The sequence below is a fragment of the Mirounga leonina genome, unplaced genomic scaffold, assembly GCF_011800145.1.
Source record: "Mirounga leonina isolate KUSES-001 unplaced genomic scaffold, KU_Mleo_1.0 Mir_125, whole genome shotgun sequence".
NCBI classification, from domain to species: domain Eukaryota; kingdom Metazoa; phylum Chordata; class Mammalia; order Carnivora; family Phocidae; genus Mirounga; species Mirounga leonina.
This window is the reverse complement of record NW_023270305.1, coordinates 42688958-42715849: the sequence shown is the minus strand read 5'-3', so window position 1 is coordinate 42715849 and position 26892 is coordinate 42688958. Positions and strand designations below refer to the sequence as shown.

General features: G+C 35.4%; 1 protein-coding gene across 3 annotated transcripts in view; it reads right to left on the bottom strand.

Annotated features, from left to right (window-relative positions):
- The window catches only part of EXOC6B (exocyst complex component 6B), a 607862-nt gene that overhangs the window by 241082 nt on the left and 339888 nt on the right, over positions 1–26892 (bottom strand). For all 3 annotated transcript variants that reach the window (XM_035001312.1, XM_035001314.1, XM_035001313.1), the window contains one exon: positions 19797–19976. In XM_035001312.1, the coding sequence (XP_034857203.1) occupies positions 19797–19976 (180 nt within the window). The remainder of the gene's footprint in view (positions 1–19796; positions 19977–26892) is intronic.

The following is a 26892-nucleotide window of genomic DNA, read 5'->3' as shown; positions in this document are numbered from 1 at the left end:
ATTTGAATGACTGCTGAATGTAACGTCTATTTTTATATGAGGAAATGGAAGTAAAAGGTTTTGAAGCTACCACTCCAAGATCACAGTGAGTGTTTACTGGCAGGATTACCATATACTACACTGTACTTTCCTTTCACCTGGACCATCTATCTGTCAATCATTCAATCAATCTATCATGTATATGTATATATACATATATACACTACTACATATATATTAAATGTATGTATATATGTACACACACAAACACATACACACATATTACAGTTAAAAAGAATCTTGAAAGCACTATGGTATCTAAAAAGAGTGTTGGACTAGAAATCAGGGAATCTGGGTTTTATTTTATTTAATAATTTTGTTTTCCATTAAGTAATTGTAATAAGCTAAGTCACTAAAGGCCTCTGAAATTCATTTCCCTAATCTGTGTAGAATGAAGTATATTAGGCATCAGAGTAGATATTATAATAATATAAAGAGACACAGGTTGCTCCATTAGCAAAGACTGTTACTGATTTGCTGCATTTTCTATGCTTAGCACAAAGCTAAAGTTGTCTTTTCTTTTCTCTTCTCCCAGATTATATAGTATACCAAACTGTTATATAATTATTTGTTTTTGAAAAACATGGTTATGCTTATCTAACTCTAGGTACAGAAGAATACACTCCATCCTCTATTAATTTAAGAAACTGATGCTCAATTTATGTGATTAGACAGTTGTTCACAAAATCAACTTATGATGAAACAGGTAACAGCTTGCATAGATAGAGAAAAATAATGTATTTTCAATACATTTTTTCATGTATTCTCACTTGATGTGTACTTGAAACAATAACCTGTGGGAGGAAAGTTTAGATATATATTATCATAGTCTCTCACTTAACAAAAGGATTTTATCGTGGGAACACAGAATAAATGAACTAAATATTAAACCAAACATACCACCTAGACAACTAAAATAGTGGCTATACATAACATTAAAGTAAAATATGAAAATTAGCAAAAATGACTATATGTTGGTTTAGAGCATCTACTTAAATCAATATTATATTCAAACCTAAACAGCTCAAATCAGAGTTCTTTATAAAGACTGAGTGCAGTGCTGTCTTCGAACATCTGAACAGGAGCTTCACCATGGATCAAGCCACTTCAGTAGCAGCTCTGCCCAGTTATGGACAGGACATTGTAATTGTCACAGTTGCATCTGGGAAGACGGCTAAGGACTCTGAGGAGAGATGTGGTATCATCAGCATTCTTTGTATCTTCACAAATTAAAAAGAGTTGTATGAGACTCCAGAGTGCCAGACAGGGAAATAAAAGAAAAGCATACAATTGCCAGTCTATTGTTTCACTTGTATTCAAGCCTATAAGGAAAATAATTCTCAGCTCATATTATATAGGCTTTGGAAGTCTTACAACAGAGCAGTCAACTATAAATTACGTTCTAATTCTTTACCTATGCAAGGTGAAAGACCTGTACTCTGAAAACTTTAACACTGATGAAAGAAACTGAAGACAGTGCACAAACAATGAATCATGGAACACTTCATCTAAAACTAATGTTGTAATGTATGGGGATTAACATAAGAATAAAAAAAAAAAAAGAAACTGAAGACAATGCAAACAAATGGAAAGATATCCCATGTTCATGGATTGGAAAAACAATTATTGCTAAATGTCCACACTACCCAAAGGAATCTATAGATTTAATATAATCCCTCTCAAAATACCAACAGCATTTTTCACAGAACTAGAACAAATAATCCTAAAAGTTGTATGGAACCACAAAAGACCCCAAGTACCCAAAGCAATCCTAAAAAAGAACAAAACTGGAGGTATCACAATCCCTGATTCCAAGATATACTACACAAAGCTGCAGAAATCAAAACAGTATGGTAATGGCACAAAAACAGACATACAGATCAATGGAACAGAACAGAAAGCCCAGGGGCGCCTGAGTGGCTCAGTCCTTAAGCGTCTGCCTTCGGCTCGGGTCATGATCCCAGGGTCCTGGGATAGAGCCCTGCATCGGGCTCCCTGCTTGGCGGGAAGCCTGCTTCTCCCTCTCCCACTCCCCCTGCTCGTGTTCCCTCTCTCGCTTTGTCTCTCTCTGTCAAATAAATAAATAAAATCTTTAAAAATAATAAATAAAAAAAAAGAACAGAGAGCTCAGAAATAAACCCATGATTATATGGTCAATTAATCTTTGACATAGCAGGAAAGAATATGCAATAGGAAAAAGACAGTCTCTTCAACAAATTATGTTGGGAAAACTGAACACCTACATGCAAAAGAATGAAACTGGAACACTTCCTCAGACCATACACAAAAATAAACTCAAAATGGATTAAAAACCTAAATATGAGACCTGAAATCATAAAAATCCTAGAAGAGAGCACATAATGTCTCTGACATCGGCCATAGGAACATTTTCCTAGATATGTTTCCTGCGGCAAGGGAAACAACAGCAAAAATAAACTATTGGGACTATATCAAAATAAAAACCTTCTGCACAGCAAAGGAAACAAACAACAAAACTAAAAGGCAACCACTGAATGGGGGAAGATATTTGCAAATGACATATTTGATAAAGGGTAGTTTCCAAAATATATAAAGAACTGACACAACTCAACACCCAAAAAACAAATAACCCAATTAAAAAATGGGCAGAAGACACAAACAGACACTTCTCCAAAGAAGTCATGCAGATGGCCAACAGACACAGGAAAAGGTGCTCAACATCACTCATCATCAGGAAAAGGCAAATCAAAACCACAATGAGGTATTACCTCACACCTGTCAGAACGGCTAGAATCAAAAACACAAGAAACAACAAGTGTTGGTAAGGATGTAGAGAATGCACTGTTGGTAGGAATGCAAACTGGTGGAAAAGTGAATGGAGGTTCCTCAAAAAATTAAAAACAGAATTACCATATGATCCTGTAATTGCACTATTGGGTGTTTATCCAAAGAATACAAAAAGACTAATTCAAAGAGATAATATGCACCCTATGTATACTGAAGCATTATTTACAACAGCCAAATTATGGAAGCAGCCCAAGTGTCCATCGATAGATGAATGGATAAAGAATATGTGGTATATATACACAATGTAATATTACTCAGCCATAAAAAAGAATAAAATCTTGCCATTTGCAACAACATGGATGGAGCTAGAGAATGTAATGCTTAATGAAATAAGTCAGAGAAAGACAAATACCGTATGATTTCACTCATATGTGGAATTAAGAAATAAACAAAGAAAAAAAGGAGACAAACCAAAAACCAGACTCTTAACTACAGAGAACAAACTGATGGTTACCAGAGGAGAGGTAGGTGGGGGGTGGGGGGGATGGGTGAAATAGGTGATGGGGATTAAAGAGTGCACTTATCATGATGAGCACTGAGTGAGGCATAGAATTGTTGAATCACTATATTATACATCTGAAACTAATATAATACTGTAATGGAATTAAAATTTTAAAAAAATAAAATAAATCCTTTACCTTTGCTGTTTATGTTCCTAATTCCACTTTCCTATTTATCTTATAGCATTATTTTTTTTCCCCCAGTTATTGGAAGACAGAGTTATAACAAACTTTTAGAATAGATTCCTCCCATAAGTTCCTCAACTATGTTGGATCAAACATAAGTATTTAATAACTAAATAAGAGCAATACAAGAAATATAAGGTCAAAATCACTCCAAATCCAGGCCTTGATTTAAAATTATCTTCACTATTGGTATAATTTTTAATATGTTTTTATAGTTACTCTGCTGCATGACCTCTAAACATTATACACACACCATGTCAAATTATTCACCAAGTTATTCCTCATATGTGATTCTAGCACACAGAGGAAGAAGCACGGGAATCTCAGGGTTGGAAGACTCAGAGTCCTAGTCTAACACTTTGTGCTATGCATGTATCACCTTCACAACATTCCATTAAAAGCATCTGTTCTCTATTCTAATGTCGACCATGAATTAAGTAGTTCATGCTTTATTTAATTTTCCTCTCTCTAACTTCTACGTGTTAGATCCATTCAAAACAGGACTAATCCATGTTCTATGTAACCACTTTTTCCAGCATTTGGCTTTCCCATTTCTAGAAGAAATGGAGGGCCATTGGGTATCCACATTTTACTCTATAAATAAAAGGTTCCAAATTAATGGTAAGAGTCAATAACAAACTCACTCTATCCTTTGGAAAAATAATAAATAGACAAAATGAGCTCCCTAGAAAATTGTGCCAGGTTCCCCAGTATTCACATACCCTGTTAAAGCAGACAGGGTAAAATGGACTGCAAGGAGATCCGAAGGAAAAAGGGAAAAGAAGCTAAACGCTGGTATTTAGACAAGATCACCTTCTCAGGGTGCCTTCCAGGTTTTTGGACTAGAAGCACTTAAGCCAAGTATCTGCTCAGTCTCCAAAGAGACATCAGAGACAGCCTGGCAGGTTTACCAGAGGGCCCTTAAAGGCAAAGGTCATATCCTGCGAAGTGTATAGAGCCATTAAAAGTTAATCACATGACTTCCATATGATTAAAAAAAAGTAGAGGAATTAAACAGTGGGAGAGGTTACTGTTAACTCATGGCAAAACAGTATCAAGGTGAATCATAGACAAGTTATCCATAAAGACATTACAGTTTGGTAGTCTTGGGTAGTGGTTTTTTATGAAAAGCAGATGAAATGCTATATAACATAATTAGAGGAATTCATCGAATCAGACAAAAGGTCACTGGACATTCCTCATGACTTTCTGCAGTTAGCATCAGTAATACAATTGTGCCAGTTCTAGCAAACTTGCCTCAATAGCATAAAATAGGTGTGATTAGGTCTAATCATAGCCATATTATTTGCAGTAGACTGGGGCCATGAACTAACATTAGGGCTGAACTAGGACTAGGTCTAATCACAGCCATATTATTTGCAGTAGACTGGGGCCATGAACTAACATCAGGGCTGACCTAGGACTGGAGTGTTGAACATTACTACTGAAACTCAACATGCTATAAAACTGATGCTCATTAGACTCAGACCCTGCCCTACACCTGGGAGCCAGGTTCCACCAGTAAGGTAAAGAGATAAACAAAAAACACTGGAAGGATCCCCATGGACCACTGTTAAAGGAAAGGGAAACCCTAAAGAAAGAGCACAATTAAATGTCCCCTCGGGAACTGACATTTCATATTTCCTTTACCACCTACGAGGTAGCAAATCAACACTATTCCTTTAATAACGAAATAACTAATGTCTCTTGTATATATTATAGAATGATTTTTAAGTTTTAATAATAACAATATCTCTCACACAAGATTTAACATTATGTTATAAATATTATAACTGATATTTATTAAATGCTTACTACGTGGTAGGCTATGTTGTTATTTACTACATATAAAGGTTTATGTTTTTAGGATAATCTTGAATAATTCACTTCCCGAAATAAAAAACTCTTCTAGGCTTATAACTCTTTCTGGAAAAATATCTGTGATCTAGAGGAATCTAACATCATACAAATATTTGAGATTTACTTTTGTAATCTTTCCCTTTTCCTCTCCAACCTACCAATAAACATGAATGCTTCAAGTTACCTGCAATGTTTGAACCATCAACAAAAGTATATTGAAGCTATATAATTAAAAAGTGCAGACTTGTAAAGGAGCAGAGATTACATATACCAACACTACAGAATGGACAACTCCATCCTGCTTTGGAAGAAATCACAGGTGTGGCACAGAGAAGTAGAATAGGAAAATGGTCATGTGCTCAATTTGCCATGACCAATATTTTAATTTCTTAGGGAGGAAAAAAAGTTTAATTTTGAAAATTACAGTGGAAAACATATTTATAGTTCTCAAAGGGTAATATGTATCATCAAAAGATACCAATAAGAGAGTGAAAAGGCAAGCCAAAAACTAGGAGAAAATGTCCATGATACATACATCCTATAAAGGACTCATAACCAAAAGAGTTGTTCTCAAAATGTCATCTGCAGATGCCTGAGGGTCCTTTAGACCCCTCTCAAGGTGTCCACAAAGTCAAAACAATTTTCATAATAACGCTAAGATATTGTTTCTTTCACTGTATTGACATTGGCACTGATGATATTTCACTTGTGTTGACAAATGCAAAGGCAATGACTGGCAAAACTACTGGTACCTTAGCATAAATGAAGCTTACAATACCAAACTGTACTAAGCAATCCTTGTATTCTTCAATGCCAGGCACTCACAATAAAACATACGCCAGTTTCATTTAAGAACGTCCTTGATGAAGCAGTACAAATTATTAATTTTATTAAATCTCAACTCTTCAGTATGTCTTTCTGATATTCTGTGGGACAAATTGGGAAGTATGCATAAAACATTTATGTTGCATAGCAAATTATGTTAACTGTCTCAAGGAAACACATTTGTGTAATTGTTCGGGTTGCAAGCTCAACTAGCCCTGTGTTCATTGAACGCCCTTTTCACTTGAAAGAATAGCTGACAGACAAATTATGGTTATTCAGACGGGTTTTTGGTGGGCATTTTCTTCAAAATAATTGAAATGAGCCTGCCACTTTAAAGATAACAACTGACAGTATTAGTTGTCAATGACACAATTCAAGCTTAGAAACAAAATTTCAAATTTTGGAAAACTAGTATCTGCCACCATGATATAGCTTCCCAAAATTTAAAAGACTTTTTAACTGAGACTGGTGGTAATATTACTGAGTGCGGGATGTGCTTTTTGATACTAAAAATGTGCCAACATTGGGAAGATCTGCATAACTGAGTGAAACGATATATGCATGATGCTACAAAGGACAAAACAGATCAATGAACTTTAAGGTAACAGAATATGAAAAATTCATTGATAAAGTTTCAGATTCTACATCACAACTAACCTTTACAAAACTATCATGTGTCAAGTATTGCTGTAATATCTAAGAATATTAACAATAATCTGAAAAGGCCTCCTTTATCCAACATATCTGCAAGGCCAGATTTTCTCATATACTTTAAACAAAACAATTTATCACAACAGACTGATCCAGAAGCAGATTTGAAATATCTGACATTCTTCTATTAAGCCAGACATTAAAGTTGTATAAACTATAAAAGAATACCATTCTTCTCATTAAATTTCTTTTGTTTTGGAAAACATAGCTAGTTTTCTTGAAAAATATATTATTCAGGTTAACAGATAATGAGTATGTTATTGTTATTTTAAAATGAATATTTTCAAAATTACTCAGTCTCAATTTCAAATATGATAAACATTGATAGCTATAAATAGCATAAACAAAAGATCTTTGAATTCCTCAGTAACTTTTACTTTTTTTTTTTTAGAGAAAGGTGGGAGGCGGGGAGGGATAGAGGGAGAAGGAGAGGAAGAATCCACACTGGGCGTGGAGCCTGATGCAGGGCTCGATCTCATGACCCTGAGATCATGACCTGAGTCAAAATCAAGAGTCTGATGCTTAACTGACTGAGCCACCCAGGCGCTCCCCTCAATAACTTTTAATAGTGTAGAGTCTGAAGACCAAGAAGTTTGAGTATAGCTATATTAGCTTCCTATTGCTCCTATAGCAAATTACCACAAATTTAGTGGCTTAAAACAATACAGATTTATTATTTTATAGTTCTGGGGGTTAGAAGTCCAAGATAGGTCTTATTAAAACTAAGACAACATTCCTTCTGAAGGCTCTAGGCAGGGAAAAATCTGTTCCTTGCTTTTTTCAACTTCTAGAGGCTTCTCACATTCCTTGGCTCCTGGCTACATCACTCTGACCTTTGCTTCTGTCACTACATCTCCTTTACTGTGACACTCTTACCTCCCTTTTATAAGGACTTTTGAGATTATATTAACTAATCTATATTACTTCTATATGCAATGGATATACCTCACCATTGTTATCCTGAGCCTAAGAAATGACACAAAAGAGTATATACTGTATCATTCCACAGATTGGCAAAACCAAGCTATGCTATTAAAAGTACAGGCAGGGGAGCCTGGGTGGCTCAGTCAGTTAAGCGTCTGCCTTTGGCTCAGGTCATGATCCCGGGGTCCTGGGATCAAGCCCCTAGTCGGGCTCGCTGCTCAGCGGAGAGCTTGCTTCTCCCTCTCCCTCTCCCCGTTTGTGCTCGCTCTCTCTCTCACTCTCTCTCTCTCAAGTAAATAAATAAAATCTCAAAAAAATTAAAAAAATAAAAGTACAGATAATGATTACCTTCAGGAAGAAAGGTACAGATTTGATGGGGGAAAGGCTAAAAGGGTTTTCTGGGAAACTGATAATGTTCTGTTTCTTGATCTGCATGCTGAAAACATAAGACTATCTATCTACTTTGTGAACATTCTTCAAACTATATGTAATTTGTTTATTTTTCTATGTTTGTTATTCTTCAATTTAAAAACAAACAGCAGGGCGCCTGGGTGGCTCAGTCAGTTAAACGTCTGCCTTTGGGTCAGGTGACGATCTCAGGGTCCTGGGATCAAACTCCCTGTGCAGCGGGGAGTCTGCCTCTCACTCTCCCTCTGTGCTCTCTCTCTCTCTCAAATAAATAAAATCATTTAAAAAATAAAAAATAAAAACAAACAGGAAATGAAGTTATTCCCTTTTCTAAAAGATGAACCATTTAAAAAAAAAATACATTTTTCCAGGGGCCTCTTAACTAAAACAACGAGCCACAGGGGTCATCATATCTGTTTTAAAACAGAGAAATATTGTATGATCAACATGGCACCAAAAACATAGTTCTAAAAAAAATCCTCAAATTGTATACAGCTCTAGTCCAAAGCTAGGTTCACATGTAAGAAAAAATAGGCACAGAAGAAAATTACCTTTAAAAGCGTTTTATGTTAGACTGCTTGAAACTGTAGAATTAGGATCTGTCTATTGAAAGACAGCTTCCCTTATGATTTCAGCTCAGGTCATGATCTCAAGGGTCATGGGATCAAGCCCCGCACTGGACTCAGCGCTCAGCAGGGAACCTGCTTGAGATTTTCTCTCTCTCTCCCTCCCTCTGCCCCTCCCCCTACTTGCGCGCTCTCCTTCTCTTCAGACAGCTTTCCATTTTCAGGTCCTTGTCACCTCTTGATCCTAACACTATCTTCCAAAGGAGCTATCAAGATACACATCGATTAAAGGAAACTTAAAAACAATAAATAGCATCTACCAAAACAGAACAAAACACACACATACAAACAAAGAACTTAAAACTTCCTTGCTTTGTTAGTTTGACAATCCCTGTAAGTATTGACCAAAGTCTCCATCCTGGAACAGTTAAAGATAGTAAATCATTTATTTTCAGAAATACTGTAAAGGCAATCAGATTATCCTAAATGAAATACAAATAACAAGTATATATTCTAAACAGAAACCCTTTTTAAAAATAGAATGCATTCAGGGAAGCATTTCAAGGTAGAAAATTCATTTTTTGGCTCTGTGTGTGTATGTGTGAGAGAGAGAGAGAGACTGTCTCTAATCACGTTTTAAGAAAGTAGTTTTTCCTTGAACGGGGTCTGGACCTCATCTACAGCCAGGGAGCTAAAGCAACAAGCCTGCAGTTGCTAATTCAAAGTAGGAGGGGTCCCCAGGGGCAAGTATGCACCGTGTCTGATTTCCAATAATGTGTGTTATTTGTTTGGAGAAGTTCAAGCACTTACTAAACCATATTAAAACTGTGGCTATAAACCACCATGAAAGTACTGCAGAACAGTGGCATGTACGAGATTCCTATTCACTGAACTGTGAACTCCTCACCCCACAACATGTGCACTGAATGTGCTAGAGTATCTTGGCACCAATCAGCAGGCTCAAATTTGCCATCTTGTCGAAGAAGTAAAAATGTAATTTAGAATGACCTAACTGCAATATTCCCAAGTAGCAGTATTTTCTTCCTTGTGAACTTGAATAAATACCTTTGCAGTGTTTTCCCAACTTCATTCTCAGTGAGATGGAATTGTAAAGCCAAATAAATTTACATGAAAGAGTAGTAATAGAAAAGATGTCCTATGATGGGGAGCAGTCATCTGAGTTGGAAGTCACTGTTCCATGTGCCATGTTCCTGTTAGGCACATCCAATCTCATCATGACATTCACTGGCTACTTAGTGCTGGAGGACATTAAAAAGTCTTAAGACATTTTTCTGCAAAGAACTTGTAACCTGAGAGATGATAAAGGGAATATATTTTTTTTAAATCCCCAAAGCAATTGTTTAAGATAATATATTTTAAGTTTTCAGTAGAGAATGGGGACAATAAGATCTATATGAGTTTACAAGAAAGTCAAACCCTTGGGATATGACTTGTGGGGAAGAGAGAGACTTGTCCAGAAAGACTTCACTGGGAAAATAGGCTTTGAATTGTATTTTAAAGGAAAGAAAGATCTGAAAGTGAGATGAGAAGTCCTTCCAAGGAGAAAGAAAACCATGAACAAAAGTCTACAGTCAGAAATAAGCAGTATGTTTGGGAACAATGAACAGATATACTTGGCTGAAGTCAAGGATTTATGTGGAGGAATTACGGGAAATATATGTAATGTGAATAAGAGTTACCCTAGAAAAAGTATGAATCATTGAAAATTTCTGAGCAGAGGGTATGACAGACACATCAGTGTTTAGGAAATACACATCAAAAATAAACTGGCATAAAGAGAAACTCTGCATTATGTTCTTTCTTCAATGACCACACACCCTCAGTTGTCCTCAGTAGTGACTTATTATTTCTGGCCTAATCTTGACCATGCTTTTTCAGTCCCCTTGCCTAGAACTCTGCTAGGATACCTTAGTTCAAGAGAACTCCTACAAATTCCAAACCTCCTCCTTTAGTCTTTGAAATCTTAGGGAAAAAGCAACTCGTTTACTATAGCAAAAAGATCATGGGCTTCAGCAGAAAGCTGAACCAATCTAAATCTCTATTCCACCATATATTGATTTGTATGATCTTGGCCAATAATTTGCCTATCTATGCCTAAATTCAATCTGTAAAAAGGGGTTGCTCTGAAGAATGAAATGAGCTAAATGAAGAAGATTGAAATCTTTCACTATTGTAATTTATGAGCAAAGGCAAGTCTGACCTGGAAGAAGCAAACAAAGAGCTAAGCATTTCTTAATAAAGCAAATGCTTAAATATTTTTTAAATGCCAATAACAAAAAAATTATAAAACGGCAATTTTGAAAAGATTAGGAAGCCACAACACAAATAATTATTTACATTTCGTATATTTCCTACTGAACATTTTTCCCACTACTAACATGTTTTTAGTTTTTACATACTTGCAATCATGTTTGTAAAATTTTCATTCTGCTTTTATCATTTAACATTGTTATAGTTTGCAGTGCAATATTATTACTTAATATTCATAAAATTAGTTTTAACAAATACATAATAGTTCCTTGATCAATAGTATATAGTTATATAGCCATTTACCTGTTACTACACAGTTAAGGTTGTTTTTAATTATTTGATCTTATAAGCAATGTTGAAATAATTGTTTTGTCCTCAGAGAATACCCAGCTTTCCACTACCCCAGTACCAATGCAAAAGACTCAGAGTAGCCTCCTTCCCATTTGATAAAGGTATCTGAGATACTAAAATGACCAGACAGAGCAGTATCCAAGATGTTCTCACTGGTACCTCTGATTCTAACTAGTGTATTAGATATGGAGAACTGGAGCATTTTGTGGTCCTTTAAGCACTAGAATCTCCTTATTTTCTACCTTATCTCTTAGTATTTGGAATCAAACATTCTTAATCTTTATTTTAATAATTATTAGAGCAAGAGATCAATATTAAACAGTCAAAGGAATATTGGCTGAATACTACCAGATAGACTGACTGTGGTTGGGGATAATAGTTTTCTGGAGGAAAAGTGCTACCTAATAGCTTGACACACAAAGATGTCTCTGAAGAAATACAAAACTCTTAAAAGATGTAAGTCACTAACTGAACTCACAACCCCAATACCTACCAGTAGGGAGCAAATCTGTTGATTTCAAAACACTCTATGTAGCTCAAATAACCAAAATCTTAACAGCACAGAAACAGGGAACATTGATTTCTCAGTAGGCAGAGAAATTATTCTCAACGCTATAATTTGCTGCATCAGAGGGGAAAAATATCAAAAAAGAAAAAAATTCCTTGGACACTGGCTCTACCTATATAATTATTCTGAAGAAAAATCTGACTGATATCCTGAAGGCTCTGATGCCTTCGGTTCCTTGAAAACACCCGAAACTTCCTGACAGGCATGCCTCATTTTACTGCACTTCACTTTACTTTACTTGGAGATACTGGGTTTTTGGTAAATTGAAGGTTCAAGGGCAGTAGAGGAAGTAACTGAAGATGTGGTAGAAATAGCAAAAGAACTAGAATTAGAAGTGAAGCCTGAATATGGGACTGAATTGTTGGGATCTCATGATAAAACCTGAACAAATGAGGAGTCATTTCTTATGGATGCATGAAGAAAGTGGTTTCTTGAGATGGAATCTACTTCTGGTGAAGATGCTGTGAAGACTGTTGAAATGACAACAAATGACTTAGTAGAACATTACATAAACTTAGTGGATAAAGCAGTGGCAGGGTTGGAGAGGATTGATTCCAATCTTGAAAGAGGTTCTTACTGTGGGTAAAATGTTATCAAACGGCATCACACAGAGAAATTATTCCTGTAAAGAAAAGACAATCAATGTGGCAAACTTGATTGTCTTATTTGGAAAAAACTGCCACAGCCACCCCGACCTTCAGTAACCATAACCTTGATCAGTCCAGCAGCCATCTTCACAGGGGCAAGACCCTCCACCAGCAAAAAGATTACAACTCATTAAATGCTCAGAGATGATGGTTAGCATTTTTAGCAATAAAACATTTTTCAAATAAGTTATATATATTGGTATTTTAAACATAAAGTTACTGTACATTTAAAAGACTACAGTATAGTGTAAACATAACTTACATGCACTGGGGAAGCCAAAAAAATTCATCTGACTTGCTTAATTGTCATATTTGATTTATTGCTGTGGTCTGGAACCAAACCCACAATATCTCCAAGGCACCCCTCTATTTTGTTCAAGAGAAAACCACAGGGATTGGGCTGATTTAGAGAAACGTCATTACCATTAGATGAGAGAATTTCCGCATGAGATGTCAGCTAAGGGAACTAGGTGAGGGTAGAAACAGGCAACCTATTTTTAAAATTAAAATTCTGTCACTTGAAAAAGAATGATTTTTTTTAATTTGGGTAAGTTTAAGGGAATATGGAATGAGAAAGACCCAATGAGAATTTTAACCCAAACTAACTTTAGGTCTTTGTCTCAGAATAATACTTCGTGACTTTGCTTTTTAATAATTAAGTGATTACTCTTACTGATATACATGATCCAAAAATGATTCTCAATCCCTAGGTAGGAATTTACTTAATTTATTACACGAAACAAGTAAACTTATTGTACACCATTTCATGCAAGGTACTACACCAGACAGAGACGATTCAAGGAAGGTCTCTATCCACAGTTTGTAGCTAGAAATCAATCAAGTAGGCACAATGGAAAAGTTTTAAAGTCAAATAAATCTGTTTAAATCCTGACCCTGCCACCTATTTGTTGTACCTCTTACAAAGTATATAACTTCCCTGAGTTCATGTTCTCGTTACTAAAATATACTACTACTCATCTGACTGAGGTATCGTGAGTCTTCATTAGTTGGGATGACATGTAACACATGTAAAACATCTAGAACACAGTAGGTACTTCTAAATTACCATGCTTCCCTTTCTGGACATAAGCACACAAATCAATAACACATCCCACCGAAGACAGGATTAGGTTAGTGCCATATAATAAGAGCCACAAAAAAGAAAGATGTCACGTCTGGTTAGGAGAACTGGAGAAGGCTTCATGGGAGGTGCAGGATTTGACATGAGCCTTAAAGGATGGGTAATATTTCAATACACAGAGCTAAAGTAGACAAAAAGTTACGAACAACACCGAAGGCAGAAAACAGTTGGATGTGCCTGAGGAAGAGCATTACTTCAGTTTGGAAGGAGTATCTTGGGCAAACAGAAAACTGAGACAAGGACAAAAGGGAGGTCATATTAACGGAAAGTCTTGATGGTCACAGAGAAGAGTTCATACTTAACGGGAGGCACTGACACTTTCTAAATAGCAGAATCATTTGGTTAGTCCTGAGGCAGCAGCAGTTCACAGAATGAAATGCAATGCTAAGAGAAATGTCGTTTCAAAGGGTCTTAGGCAGGAAAATTTCAGGAACTTTTATATAGAAAAGGACTTTCCCTTATAGATGGCCCATCAAGTAACTGCCCAGGAAGGAAGGCCAAGGACAGGTATCACTGTATTTTTAGACAAAGAAACTAAGGCAAACCGAAATGGGTTAAGAGAGATCTTGACCCAGGTCATATAAATTAACATTAAAGCAGACAGAGAAAACAAAGTTAGGATTCCCTCCTCTGGGTCTGTTACTTGAGAGAGCATTTCCTCTCTCTCATGCATTTCTGAAAGATAATTGTCAGGATAACAAGGATAAATTCTCAAAAGTACGCTCTTATGCTGAGCATGCAAAATGGGTAGCTGTGCGTGCAATTCTAAATCACACAACTGGAGCTGCAAACATGCTTGTGTACTTACCTCATCTCTTAAAGGACAAGGCAACATTTTAGAATTCTAACTGTGGAAAACCTTATTATTACAATCACTTCTGGGTGCCTCGTGAAAACAGGGAGGCCACCTTGGTCATCAAAACTTCGAGGGGAAAATAGTTGCAAATTTCAATAATTTTCCCCCCTGACCATTCAGTGTTCAGTGAAGTGTAATCTAGGACATCCACTCCCATTCAAACACTCTCTTTCCCTCTCTATTCACTCTCTCTCTCTTTGACATACACACACCTACACACTGCCCCGTCCCTTTGGTTATGTTGCTAGTATGGTGACAAAACATCCCTGAGAACTAAGAAAACCTGGGGATTTTAAATATAACAAGGCAATCTGGCTTTTTCTTTACAGTTCTTTCCATATATATAGTTCCTATTATTCAATCTCTCTTTGACAAGAGAGTCACTCTTGCTAGGGAATTTAAAATATGAAAAGAAATATTCATATTAATTAAAAAACAAATGATTTGGGGTTTTTTTCTCAGAAATAGCTCCTCCCTCTCTCATCTTTCACTGTTAGTACACAGAGCAAATTTCAGACACAGCTGTTTGGCTAATTCATTTTACTAATATGAGCTTCCATGAAGACGATATCTAGCATGTTGGGGAACAAAACACAAATGCTGGGCAGTCTCTTTTGTCTGTGTAAAAACCAGAAGAAGGGGTAGTTTTAGAAGCTGTACCAATTTGATTCTAGAGAATATAATGGCTGGTGACTAGAAATACTTTTTGAAACAGTGGCTTCAGAAAGAACATCTCCATACTAGATCACACAGAAACATGGCATTTGTGGAAGCAACATTGAAGACTTAGGGTTGTGAGTTACCTCTGACTTTGATTCTGGATAGTATCATTTTACATTTGTAAAAATCTTTCTTCAATAAAAGTGGGTTTTTTTAAGTATACATTAATTATCAAGGACAAAATACTCTTGGAACAGAGAATAATACTTCTAAATATCACCTTTCCCCACCCCCAGAATTATAAAAGCAGCAAACGTTTCATGACAGAAAAAAAATTTTTTTAAACACAGATAAACAAAAAGAAAAAATAAAAGCTATACAGAGACTAGTATAGTTAAACCATGGAGTATGTAACTCTAGAGTTTTACTGTATATAATACAGATGATTAATGTATGTGTATCTATATTAATAAAAGTGAGATCATATAGTATAAAACTATTTTACAATCTGCTTTTCCAGTCAAGAAATAATTAACATATTTTAAATTGATAAATATCCATCTCCACTAATTTAATGAATGATTGAGATCATAGTATGTGAATATATAATAATTTATTGAGCTAACACATCTGTTACTGGCTTTTAATTTACTCCCCACTCCACTATGCAAAAGCTAATACTATGCTGAACACACTTATATGTGAATTGTATAATACACCAATGATGATTTCATTAAGATTTCTAAAAGTGGACTGGATTACAGGGTTAAAAGTAAGCAAATTTTAAGAGATTTTTGAGGCATTCTGAAAAACTGACCATCAAGAAGAATATACCAATTTTTACACCTTCCAGGAATGTATCAGAATACCTATTTGGGGAAATGTTTCTCATAAATATTGAATGTTATCATTTTCTTATTTACTTTTGGCAAATTTATAGGCAAGAATATCCCACAATATTAATATACATGTCTTATTACCAGAGTTACACATTTTGCTCATGTTATCATTAGTCTTTTATTTTTCTTCTTTTCTGATGCCTAAAATACAACATCTGCAAATTTTCCCAGTAAGTTGTGCAGTCTTCTTACTGAGTTTGAAACAATGTGTTATATTGTTATATATTACAGATATTAACCTTTTGGAATACTTGTTAATTACTTTTGTAGTAAGCTTACATTCTATTTCCTTTATTAATTCTTGTTAGGTATCTTACAAAACATCTTATGTGGCCAAATTATTAACCATTTCCTTAATGATTTCATTTTTTGGTGTCATCCTTGTGACGGTGACTTATTTTCAGATTATAGAAATATTTGCTAACATTTTTATTGGTTCTCCCGTAACTTCTGTCTTTTTAAAAATGTAAACATGTAGGTGGGGGGATGGGGTAACTGGGTGATGGGCATTAAGGAGGGCACGTGATGTAATGAGCACTGGGTGTTATATGTAACTGATGAATCACTAAATTCTACCCCCAAAACTAATAATATATTATATGTTAACTAACCTGAATTTAGATTTAAAAAATTAAAAAATAAATTAAAATGTAAACATGCATTTGATCTAGAATTTATTTTGATATATGAAAACTTCTTTTCATCCAAATTAGCAGATAGCAGTGGCAACAGAAATTGCTAATGTCACCTTTATCATATACTAAATTCTTACATGTACTTTGAACTATTTCTAGATTTTATGTTCTCTTCCTCTAATCTATCAGTCTATTCCAGTGTGAGAAGGATATTAAATTATTTTTGGTTTATAATATTTCTACACTTGATAGGAAAAGACCACACTCAATTTACTTTTTCATATTTTTTGGCAAATACTATCCCTTTTTGTCTGCAAATAAATTTTAGAATTATTTTGTTAAAATAATCCACCACCACCAAATTCACTTGTTATTCATGGTAATTAGATTAATTTTGGAAAAATTCTTTACAGTATGAACTATTCCCACCTAAAATGCTGTATGTATTTGCACATAATAAAGTCTCTTTTAAATTATTTTGTGACATGTTCTTCACATTAGTCCTACATATAACTTGTTAAGTATTACTTACAGAGATGTTAAAATCCAAAGATGAATCGGGCATTTTTTTTTCAATATATTTTCTATGAGGGTATTGCTAATATAAGAGAAGCTGATTTGTTTTCTAAGTGGACCAACTAACCAACGAAAGTCTTATTGGTCCTATTATTTTTTCGTTGATTTTTGGGGGGTTATCCAACCACATAGTAATAATCTATAAACAATGATAACATTTATTATTTATTTTTTTAACTTTATTTATTTCATAGAACTTCTAAAGTACTAGTAAGAAGTATCTTCGCCATACTTTTGATGTAAATGCAAATAAGTGTTTTCAGAGTTCCACTGTTAAATCTATGGTGGTTGCTGAATTTCACATAGATGCTCTTTATCATGTTATTGAAATATTACATTGCTTGAATTTTAGTAAGTTTTTTTAAAATCAGGAGGGCAGGCTGGATGTTGTGCAATGCCTTTTTAGAATACACAAAGATAATGCTCATCTCTTTCACCTAGTAATGTGATAAATTAGATTAACAGATTTTCAAATATCAAACCATCCTTGCATCTCTAGAATGAATCCTACATAGTAGCAGTATATTATTTTCTTAAAACACTTAGGAATTGACTTGCTAAAATTTATTTATTGGTTCATCATTTGCTCTTTTGTGCTACTTTTGTCTTGCTTTGGTGTCAAGGTAAAGCTAGATGAAATAACCTAGTTTTCTGCAGGCCAATGCTCCCACCAAGCAATATAAACGGCAGTGAAAAACGGAAAGACACCAAACAGCTATGAAGCAATGAGGACTAAAGGAAATAAAGCTACAAAGAAGGCAGACCTTTTGGAGGTGAGCTGAGGCTCTTGCAGCCATCCCTAGAGGTATCTGCCCAACGTAGGCACAGGAACAGACTGAGAATCTGGGTTAGGTGCAGGTAGAGAGTGACTACTGGGGTGAAAAAAAGTCACTGAATTGTTTTTGCTTCCATGGGCTGAAGTACCAAAATTGGAGATCTGAGGGCCAGTATTCTCCTCAAGACATTTTCTGAATTCTAAAGCTGCCCAGCTGAGGAAAATAAGGGTCTAAGCCATAATCTTTGAAAAGCAAAGTAAGATTTCCCACAGCCTTAGTGTTTCATAGAAAAAGACTCACTAGTAGGAGGATTCATGAGAATCTCAGGTGGGAGCTGAAAGATTTTGAGGGAGTGGTTAATTGACATGGACAATCTCCAACCACTTTTTTCCTATAGGCAATTGCTGATCTGGGTAAGCCTCCTTCTCAAGACATTTGCCAAACTCTAAAATTAAAAAAGGCAGGAGGCTGAAGAGATAAGGTTTTTCTGAAAAGTGGAAAGTTCCATAGTCCTCTTAGTCCTGAAGAGACGATGATGTGCCAGGCTCTCAGTAAAAGCTCTGAAGAACCACATCCTAGCAACAGGGGCAAATCAAAGGTAGACTGCATCTGCAACCCAAGCTGGACCCAGATTAGCCCATGTTGGGATTAAGACGATGAACCACCTGGTGGGCTCAAACCATAACCCACCTGCCCATACTACCTACTTAGTAATGGAAGGGATAAACCAATTCTGGTGGGAGATGTTACCACCTGGAACCTCTACATGTTTTAAATGCAATGTCTAACACCAACCAAAAAATAATAGGAAGAGATAGGATCTCATGACTGATAACTAAGAAAAAAAATCAGAAATAATTCTACCTACATGTAGGTGAATGACACTTCACCACCAGTAAAAAACAACTTTAAAATGACTAATTAATATGGTCAAGAAAATAGAGAAAAGATAGACAAATTAGATAAAAAGATGGAGAATTTCACCAGAGAATTTGAGGTTAAAAAAAAATTAAATGGAGGGGCGCCTGGGTGGCTTAGTCTGTTAAGCGACTGCCTTTGGCTCAGGTCATGATCCCAGAGTCCTGGGAATGAGCCCTGCATTGGGTTCCTTGCTCAGCAGGGAGCCTGCTTCTCCTTCTGCCTGCAGCTCCCCCTGCTTGTGCTCTCTCTCTCTCTGACAAATAAATAAATTAAACTTTAAAAAAATTAAATGGATATTCTAGGACTAAAAGATACATACCTGAAATTCTAACTCCTAAGTTTGTCTTCTATTTCTACCATGGCATTCACTAGGTGCTTGCACAAATTACTTTAGGTGAAGTTAAGAGGAATAGAAATAGACATAATATTAGGGACCATTTTCAAAATAAACAAATGCAAAATGCAAAAGTCAATGGAAAAATGATGAGAGGTCTCTAGATCTCCTCAAGGCATGATAATTATAGTGTGAGCTTTTATATCCTAAAGAGCTTCCCAGCTAGTTAAAGCACAAACAAACATCTTTCACCAAACTAAATTTTAAGAAAACTTTTTTCTGTATGATGGGCAATGTAAGAGCAATTGTCACTTACAGGAAGGTGTGTGAATACAGCAAAAGTGCTTCGTAGAAAGGCAATGAGGTCTACTAGGTAATCACTAGCTTTGTTGCCCAAATCTCCAGTCATCCAGTCATAGTCAGCTAACTGTAGAAACTGGTCAATCTTCTGGTTTAAGTTGGTATAAATCTCTTCTTCAGCTGCATGTCTGGCATCCTATGAAATACAGAATTTTAAAAATCATTCAGACTTCCAGTATAATCAGAAATTTCTACTTGGAGACATCTCACACTTACATCCACTAAGTAACAGAATTGGGAATATTAAGTAATATCACAGTCTTCATCAATTTTTCTTTTTCAAAAGCACAGTAGAGTCCTTTCTATCCTGTGTCTGCAAGACAAGCTATTGTTTTGCTTTACCAAATAGAGAATCTACCTTTACTGACTCAACTATCTGCATCCTTTTTTACTTTCCTACATTTGTTCAAAACTATACTCACTCTCAGGGTGTTAATCCTGTTCATCTCTTCTAGGACTCCAAGAACCTCCCTTCCTGTAATAATAACCTCTTTATAGTACCTAGTCTCCTCGTTTTGCTTAAAATAAGTATCCTAAAGTTTCAGCTTCATGCTATAAATATTCCCATGAGCTACTATTCTACCTCTCTAGTGTCTCTGTCATGAAGCTCCTTCAGATTGTTATATGTGGATGTTTCCTGAAATGTGTTCTAAGGAACACCAGATCTGAAAAATGCTAACACAACAGCACAAGAGTTCCTAGATCGAATAAGTTTGAGAAACCCTGTTTAAGAGATTCATGATGTACACTAGCATATAAAATGTTGTAAGAAGTACTATGGGACTAATGTTCCAAGAAAAATATTTTCAGGACAAACAGGTCTACTTGAACCAGGGCAATCAGGATTCCAGTGCTAACCATCCATCAACATAATTTGGTCCACAGTAACCCATGACTTCATGCTACAGCATGCAATATTCATTTTTCAGTCCAATCTTACTTGGTCTCTATTAAACATTCTCTCCTAGAACTCTGTTCTTTGGCTTTCACAACATAGTTTTCTCCTGGTTTTACTTTTACTTTTCTGGCTTCTAATTCTCTCAATTTCACTGGGTGATTACATCAACTCCTAGAGCTTACACTATCTCTATCCAAACCTACTCTTGTTAAAGACCCATATATCTTTTTTTATGTATTTATTTATTCTTTTTCTTAGAGAGTGAGAGCCCAAGCAGAGGGAGAGGGGTAGGCAGAGGGAGGGAGAGAGGGAATCTTAAGCAGGTTCCAAACTCAGCACAGAGCCCTACGTGGGGCTCAATCTCAGGAGCCTGAAATCATGACTTGAACCGAAATCAAGAGTCGGACACTTAACCAACTGAGCCACCCAGGCGCCCCAAAGACCTATATATCTGATTACTTCCTGGGGTTTATGACCACAGAAACTAAACACAATGAGTTCACCAGTAGATGAATCATAATCCCCACTCTTCACCTGTCTAGTTCAGTCCAAGGCAGAGATCTACCCAAAATATTGGATTCCATTCTTCCCTTCATAGTCAATCACTGTGTCCTGTAAATTCTAGCTCCTAAATTTCTAACACATACCTTCCTCTCCATTTTCATCATTTTAGTGGCTGCATAATTTGGCAATGTATTTACATACTATAATCATAGGCACTGACTATATTTATATGAACAATGTTTCAATGAGCATTTCTATGGTTACATATTTACACACTTGTATGATAAACTAATACTGTCCTTGAATTCCCATTTTACTAAGAGTTTTCTTTTCATTAATAAACATTATTTTTTAGAAATTTAGACTTAAAGAAAAATTGCGTAGAAAGTACAGAGCTGCCCCACATCTTCCCCTCCCACTGTTTACCTTATTCCAAAACTTCTTTAGCGTCGTACATCTGTTACAACTGATGAACCAGTATTGATGTTTTATTATTAACTAAAATCCATAGTTTGCATTAGGGTTTGGTCTTAGCGTGGTACAGTTCTATGGGTACTGACAAATGTATAATGTCATATATTCACCATTACAGTATCATACAGAATAGTTTCCCTGTTCTACAAGTCCACTCAGTTCTATCTATTCATTCCTCCTTTGCTCATCCCCTGAATCCTGGCAACGACTGACCTTTATACTTTCTCCATAACTTTGCCTTTTCCAGAATGTCATATACTTGGAGTCTTACAGTATGTAGCTTTAGATTGACTTCTTTTCCTTAGCAATGTATATTTAAGCTTCCTCCATGTCTTTTCATAACTTGATAGTCCATTCCTTTTCATCACTGAATAATACTCCATTGTCTGAATGTATCACAGTTTGTTTATCCATTCACTTATAGGAAGACATCCTGGTAGCTTCCAAGTTTGGCCAATTATAAGTAAATCTGCTCTAAACAAATATGTGTAAGATTTTGTATAGCTTAAGTTTTCAACTCATTTGGATAATACCAAAAAGCATGACTGGTGGATTGCATGGTAAGACTATCTATGTTTAGACTTGAAAGAAACTAATAAACTGTCTTCCAAAATGGCATTACCACCAGCAATGAATGAGAGTTGTTGCTGCTCCAGCATTTGGTGTTGCCAGTGTGTTGGATTTTAGCCATTGTAACAGTTGTGTAGTGGCATCTCATTGTAGTTTTAATTTACAATTCTCTCTCCATTCCTTAGTGAGGTGTCTGTTCAGACCTTTTGCCTGTTTTTTTTTTTTTTTAAGATTTTATTTATTTATTTGAGAGAGAGAGAGAGAGAATGAGAGAGAACACATGAGACGGGGGAGGGTCAGAGGGAGAAGCAGACTCCCTGCCGAGCAGGGAGCCCGATGTGGGACTCGATCCAGGGACTCCAGGATCATGACCTGAACCAAAGGCAGTCGCTTAACCAACTGAGCCACCCAGGCACCCCCCTTTTGCCTGTTTTTAAATTGGGTTGTCTGTTTTCTTATTGTTGAGTTTTACTAGTTCTTTGTATATTTTGGATTTGTCTTTATTAGATATGTTTTGCAAGTATTTTTTCCCAACCTATGGGTCATCTTTTCATTCTCTTTACAAGGTCTTTCAGAGAACAAATTTTTCATTTGAATAAAGTCCAACTTAGCAATATTTCCCTTGATGGATCATGTTTTTGGTGTTGCATCCAAAAAGTTATAGCCATACCCAACGTAACTGAGATTTTCCCTTTTGCTATATTCTATAAGTTTTAAACACAAGTTTTGTGTTTTACATGTAAGTCTATGATCCATTTTGAATTAATTTTTGTGAAAAGTGTAAGATCTGTAATGAAAGTAAAAGTCTAATAAGTGTAATAATCTGTCTAGATTATTTTTTCTTTTTGCATGTGGATGTCTAGTTTATCAAACAACATTTATTAAAAAGACTTTCCTTTCTCCATTAAATTGACTTTACTCCCCAACAACATTCAGTTGACTATATCAGTGTGGGTCTATTTCTGGGCCCCCTATTCTGTTTCTTTGATCTATTATCTACTCTATTACCAATAGCACATTGTCTTGATTACTGTCGCTTTATAGTAAGTCTTGAAGTCAGGTACTATCAGTCCTCCAACACTGTTCTTCTTCAATATTGTGTTGGCTATTCTGGGTGTTTTGCCTCTCCATACATACTAAGAATCAGTTTGCTAATATTCACAAAATGATCTGCAGGGATTTGGATTGAAATTGCATTGAATTTATAAATCCACTTGAGAAGAACTTATATCTTGATAAAATTTTAAGTCTTCCTATACATGAATATGGAACATATTTCCATTTATTTAGATCTTTTTTTCTTTGATTTCTTTTCATCAGAATTTTATAAATTTACTCATGTAGATCTTGTTTATTTGCTAAATTTAAACCTATTTCTCTCTTGTTTGATGTTAATGTAAATGGCACTGTATTTTTAATTGCAAATTGATGGTTTCCTTTGCTGCACTGGTATAATAAGAAAGCAAATGACTTCTGTATATTAACCTTGTATCCTGAGCCTTGCTATATGCACTTATTACTTCCAATAGTTTTTTTGTTAAATTTTTCATATTTTCTACTTAGACACAATCATGTCATCTATAAACAAACTCCTACCTTCCCAATCTGTAAGTATTTTCTGTCTTATTGGATGTTGAACAGGAGTGGTATGAAGGGACATCCTGTGCTTTTCCTGATTTTAGCAGGAAAACGTCTAGTTTCTCATCATCATGTATGATGTTAGCTGTAGGACTTTCATAGATGTTCTTTGTCAAGTTGAGGAAGTTCTCCCTCTATTCTAGGTTTGCTGAGAGCACCCACTGTTATGACTATAATTCTTCTTTAGCCCACTGATGTGATGCATCACATTGATTTCTGAATGTTAAATGAGTCTTGCAGACCAATAAGAAATCCCAGGGTCATAGGGTATAATTCTTCTAATGCTTTGCTGGATTAGGTTTGCTAATATTTTGTTGAGAATTTTTGTATCTATGTTCATGAGAGATATTAGCCTGTAGATTTTCTTTCCTATAATGTCTGGTTGGTATTACATTAATGCTGGCCTCATACAATGAGTTAGGAAGTATTCCCACTGCTTCTATTTTCTAGAAACTATTGTGGAAGAATGGTGTAATGTTTTCCTCAAATATTTGGAAGAACTTTTTTCAGCTTTATTAGGGTACAACTGACAAAATTGTAAGATATTTAAAATATACAACACAATGATGAGATATAGGTATACACTAAGAGGATTTCCTACATTGAATTAATTAACACATCCAACATCACACTTTTTTGGGGGGGGTGAGAACATTTAAGTTCTATTCTCTTACCAAATTTCATTTATATAATAGAGTGTTATCAACTATAGGCACCATGTTATATATTAGATACTCAGACCTATTCTTCTTACAGTTGAGTGTTTATACCCTTTGATCAACCTCTCCCTTTTTCCCTCACCTATCGGCCCCTGGCAACAACTTTTCTATTCTCTGTTTCCATGAGTTCAACTATTTTATTAGATTCCACATATAATTGATACCATGCAGTTTTGTCATTCTCTGTCTGGCATATTTTCATTTAGCAGAATGCCTTATAGGTTTATCCATGTTGTTGCAAATGACAGGATTTCTTTTTCTTTTAAGGTTGGATGATATTCCATTGTGTATATGAGGTGTGTGTGTGAGTATGCATATATAATTTCTTTATACATTCATCCATTGATGGACAATTAGGTTGTTTCCATATCTTGGCTATTGTGAATAATGCTGGAATGAACACAGAAGTATAGGTAAGTCTTCAAGATGATGATTTCAATTTCTCTGGACGCACACCAAGAAATCATATATGGATTGCTGGATAATATGATACCTCTATTTTTATTTCTTGAGGAATCTCCAAACTGTCTTCCATAGAGGTTGTAACCAGTTTACATGCCCATCAAGAGTGTACAAGAGTTCCCTTTTCTGGGGCGCCTGAGTGGCTCAGTCGTTAAGCATCTGCCTTTGGCTCAGGTCATGATCCCAGGGTCCTGGGATCAAGCCCCGCATCGGGCTCCCTGCTCCGTGGGAAGCCTGCTTCTCCCTCTCCCACTCCCTCTGCTTGTGTTCCCTCTTCCGCTGTGTCTCTCTCTGTCAAATAAATAAAATCTTTAAAAAAAAAAAAAAGGGTTCCCTTTTCTCCACATTCTTGTCAGCATTTATCTTTTGTCTTTTTAACAGGTGTGAGGTGATATTTCACTGTGGTTTTGATTTGCATTTCCTTGATGGTTGGTGATGCTGAACACCTTTGCATGTATCTGTTGATCATTTGTAGGTCTTCTTTGGAAAAATATTCACATCCTTTGTTCATTTTTTACTTGGGTTATTTGGGTTTTTTGCTATTGATTTGTATGAGTTCCTTGTATAATTTGGATATCAAACCCCTATTGGGATTTGTGGTTTGTAAATATTTTCTCACACTCCATTAGTTGCCTTTTCATTTTGTTGATGGTTTTCCTTTGCTGTGCAGAAGAGTTGTAGCTTGATGTAATCCCATTTGTTCGTATTTGCTTTTGTTGCCTTTGCTTTGGTGTCAAATACAAAAAAATCAATGTCAAGATTAATGTCAAACAGCTTACCCACTATGTTTTCTTCTAGGAGTTTTATGGTTCAGTCTTAGGTTCAAGTCTTTATTTTGAGTTGATTTTAGTGGATGATGTAATTCTTTTGTATGTGGCTGTCCAGTTTTCCCAACCATTTATTGAAGAGACTATCCTATCCCCATTTTGTGCATTCTTAGGTCCTTTGTTGTAAACTAATTGAGCATATATGCATTTACTTCTGGGCTCTCTGTTCTGTTCCATTGATCCATGTGTTTGTTTTTATATCAATACCATACTGTTTTGATTATTATAGGTTTGTAATAAAATTTGACATCAGCAAGCATGACACCTCCAGCTTTGTTCTTTCTCAAGATTACTTTGGCTTTTCACAGTCTTTTGTAGTTCCATTCAATTTTTAATATTGTTTTTTCTATTTCTGTAAAAAATACCATGGTATTTTAATAGAGATTGTATTGAATCTGTAGATTACTTGAGTAGTATGGACATTTTAACAATAATAATTCTTTCAAAACCATGAACATGGACTATCTTTCCATTTACTTGTGTCTTCTTCAATTACTTTCAACTAGGCCTGGTGTTTTCTGTCTTAGGAGGCTATTAATTATTGATTCAATTTCTTCAATAGATATAAAGCTATTCAGATTATCTATTTCTCCTTGTGTGAGTTTTGGTAAACTACGTCTTTCAGTGAATTGATTCAATTCATGTCGGTTACCAAACTGTGGGTATAGAGTTGTTCATAATATTCCTATATTATTCTTTTAAAGTCCATGGAATCAGTAGTAATAGTCCCTCTTTCATTTATGATATTAATAATTTGAGTCTTCCCTCTTTGATTCTTGGTTAGCTTGGCTCAAGGTTTATCAATTTTATTGGTCTTTCTATGAACCAGCCTTTGGTTTCATTATTTATCTCTTTCAATTTTCTATATCAAAACCATTCATTTCTGCTCTAATTTTTATTCTTTTCTTCTGATTACTTTAGATTTAATTTGCTCTTCTTTTTCTAGCTTCTTAAAATAGC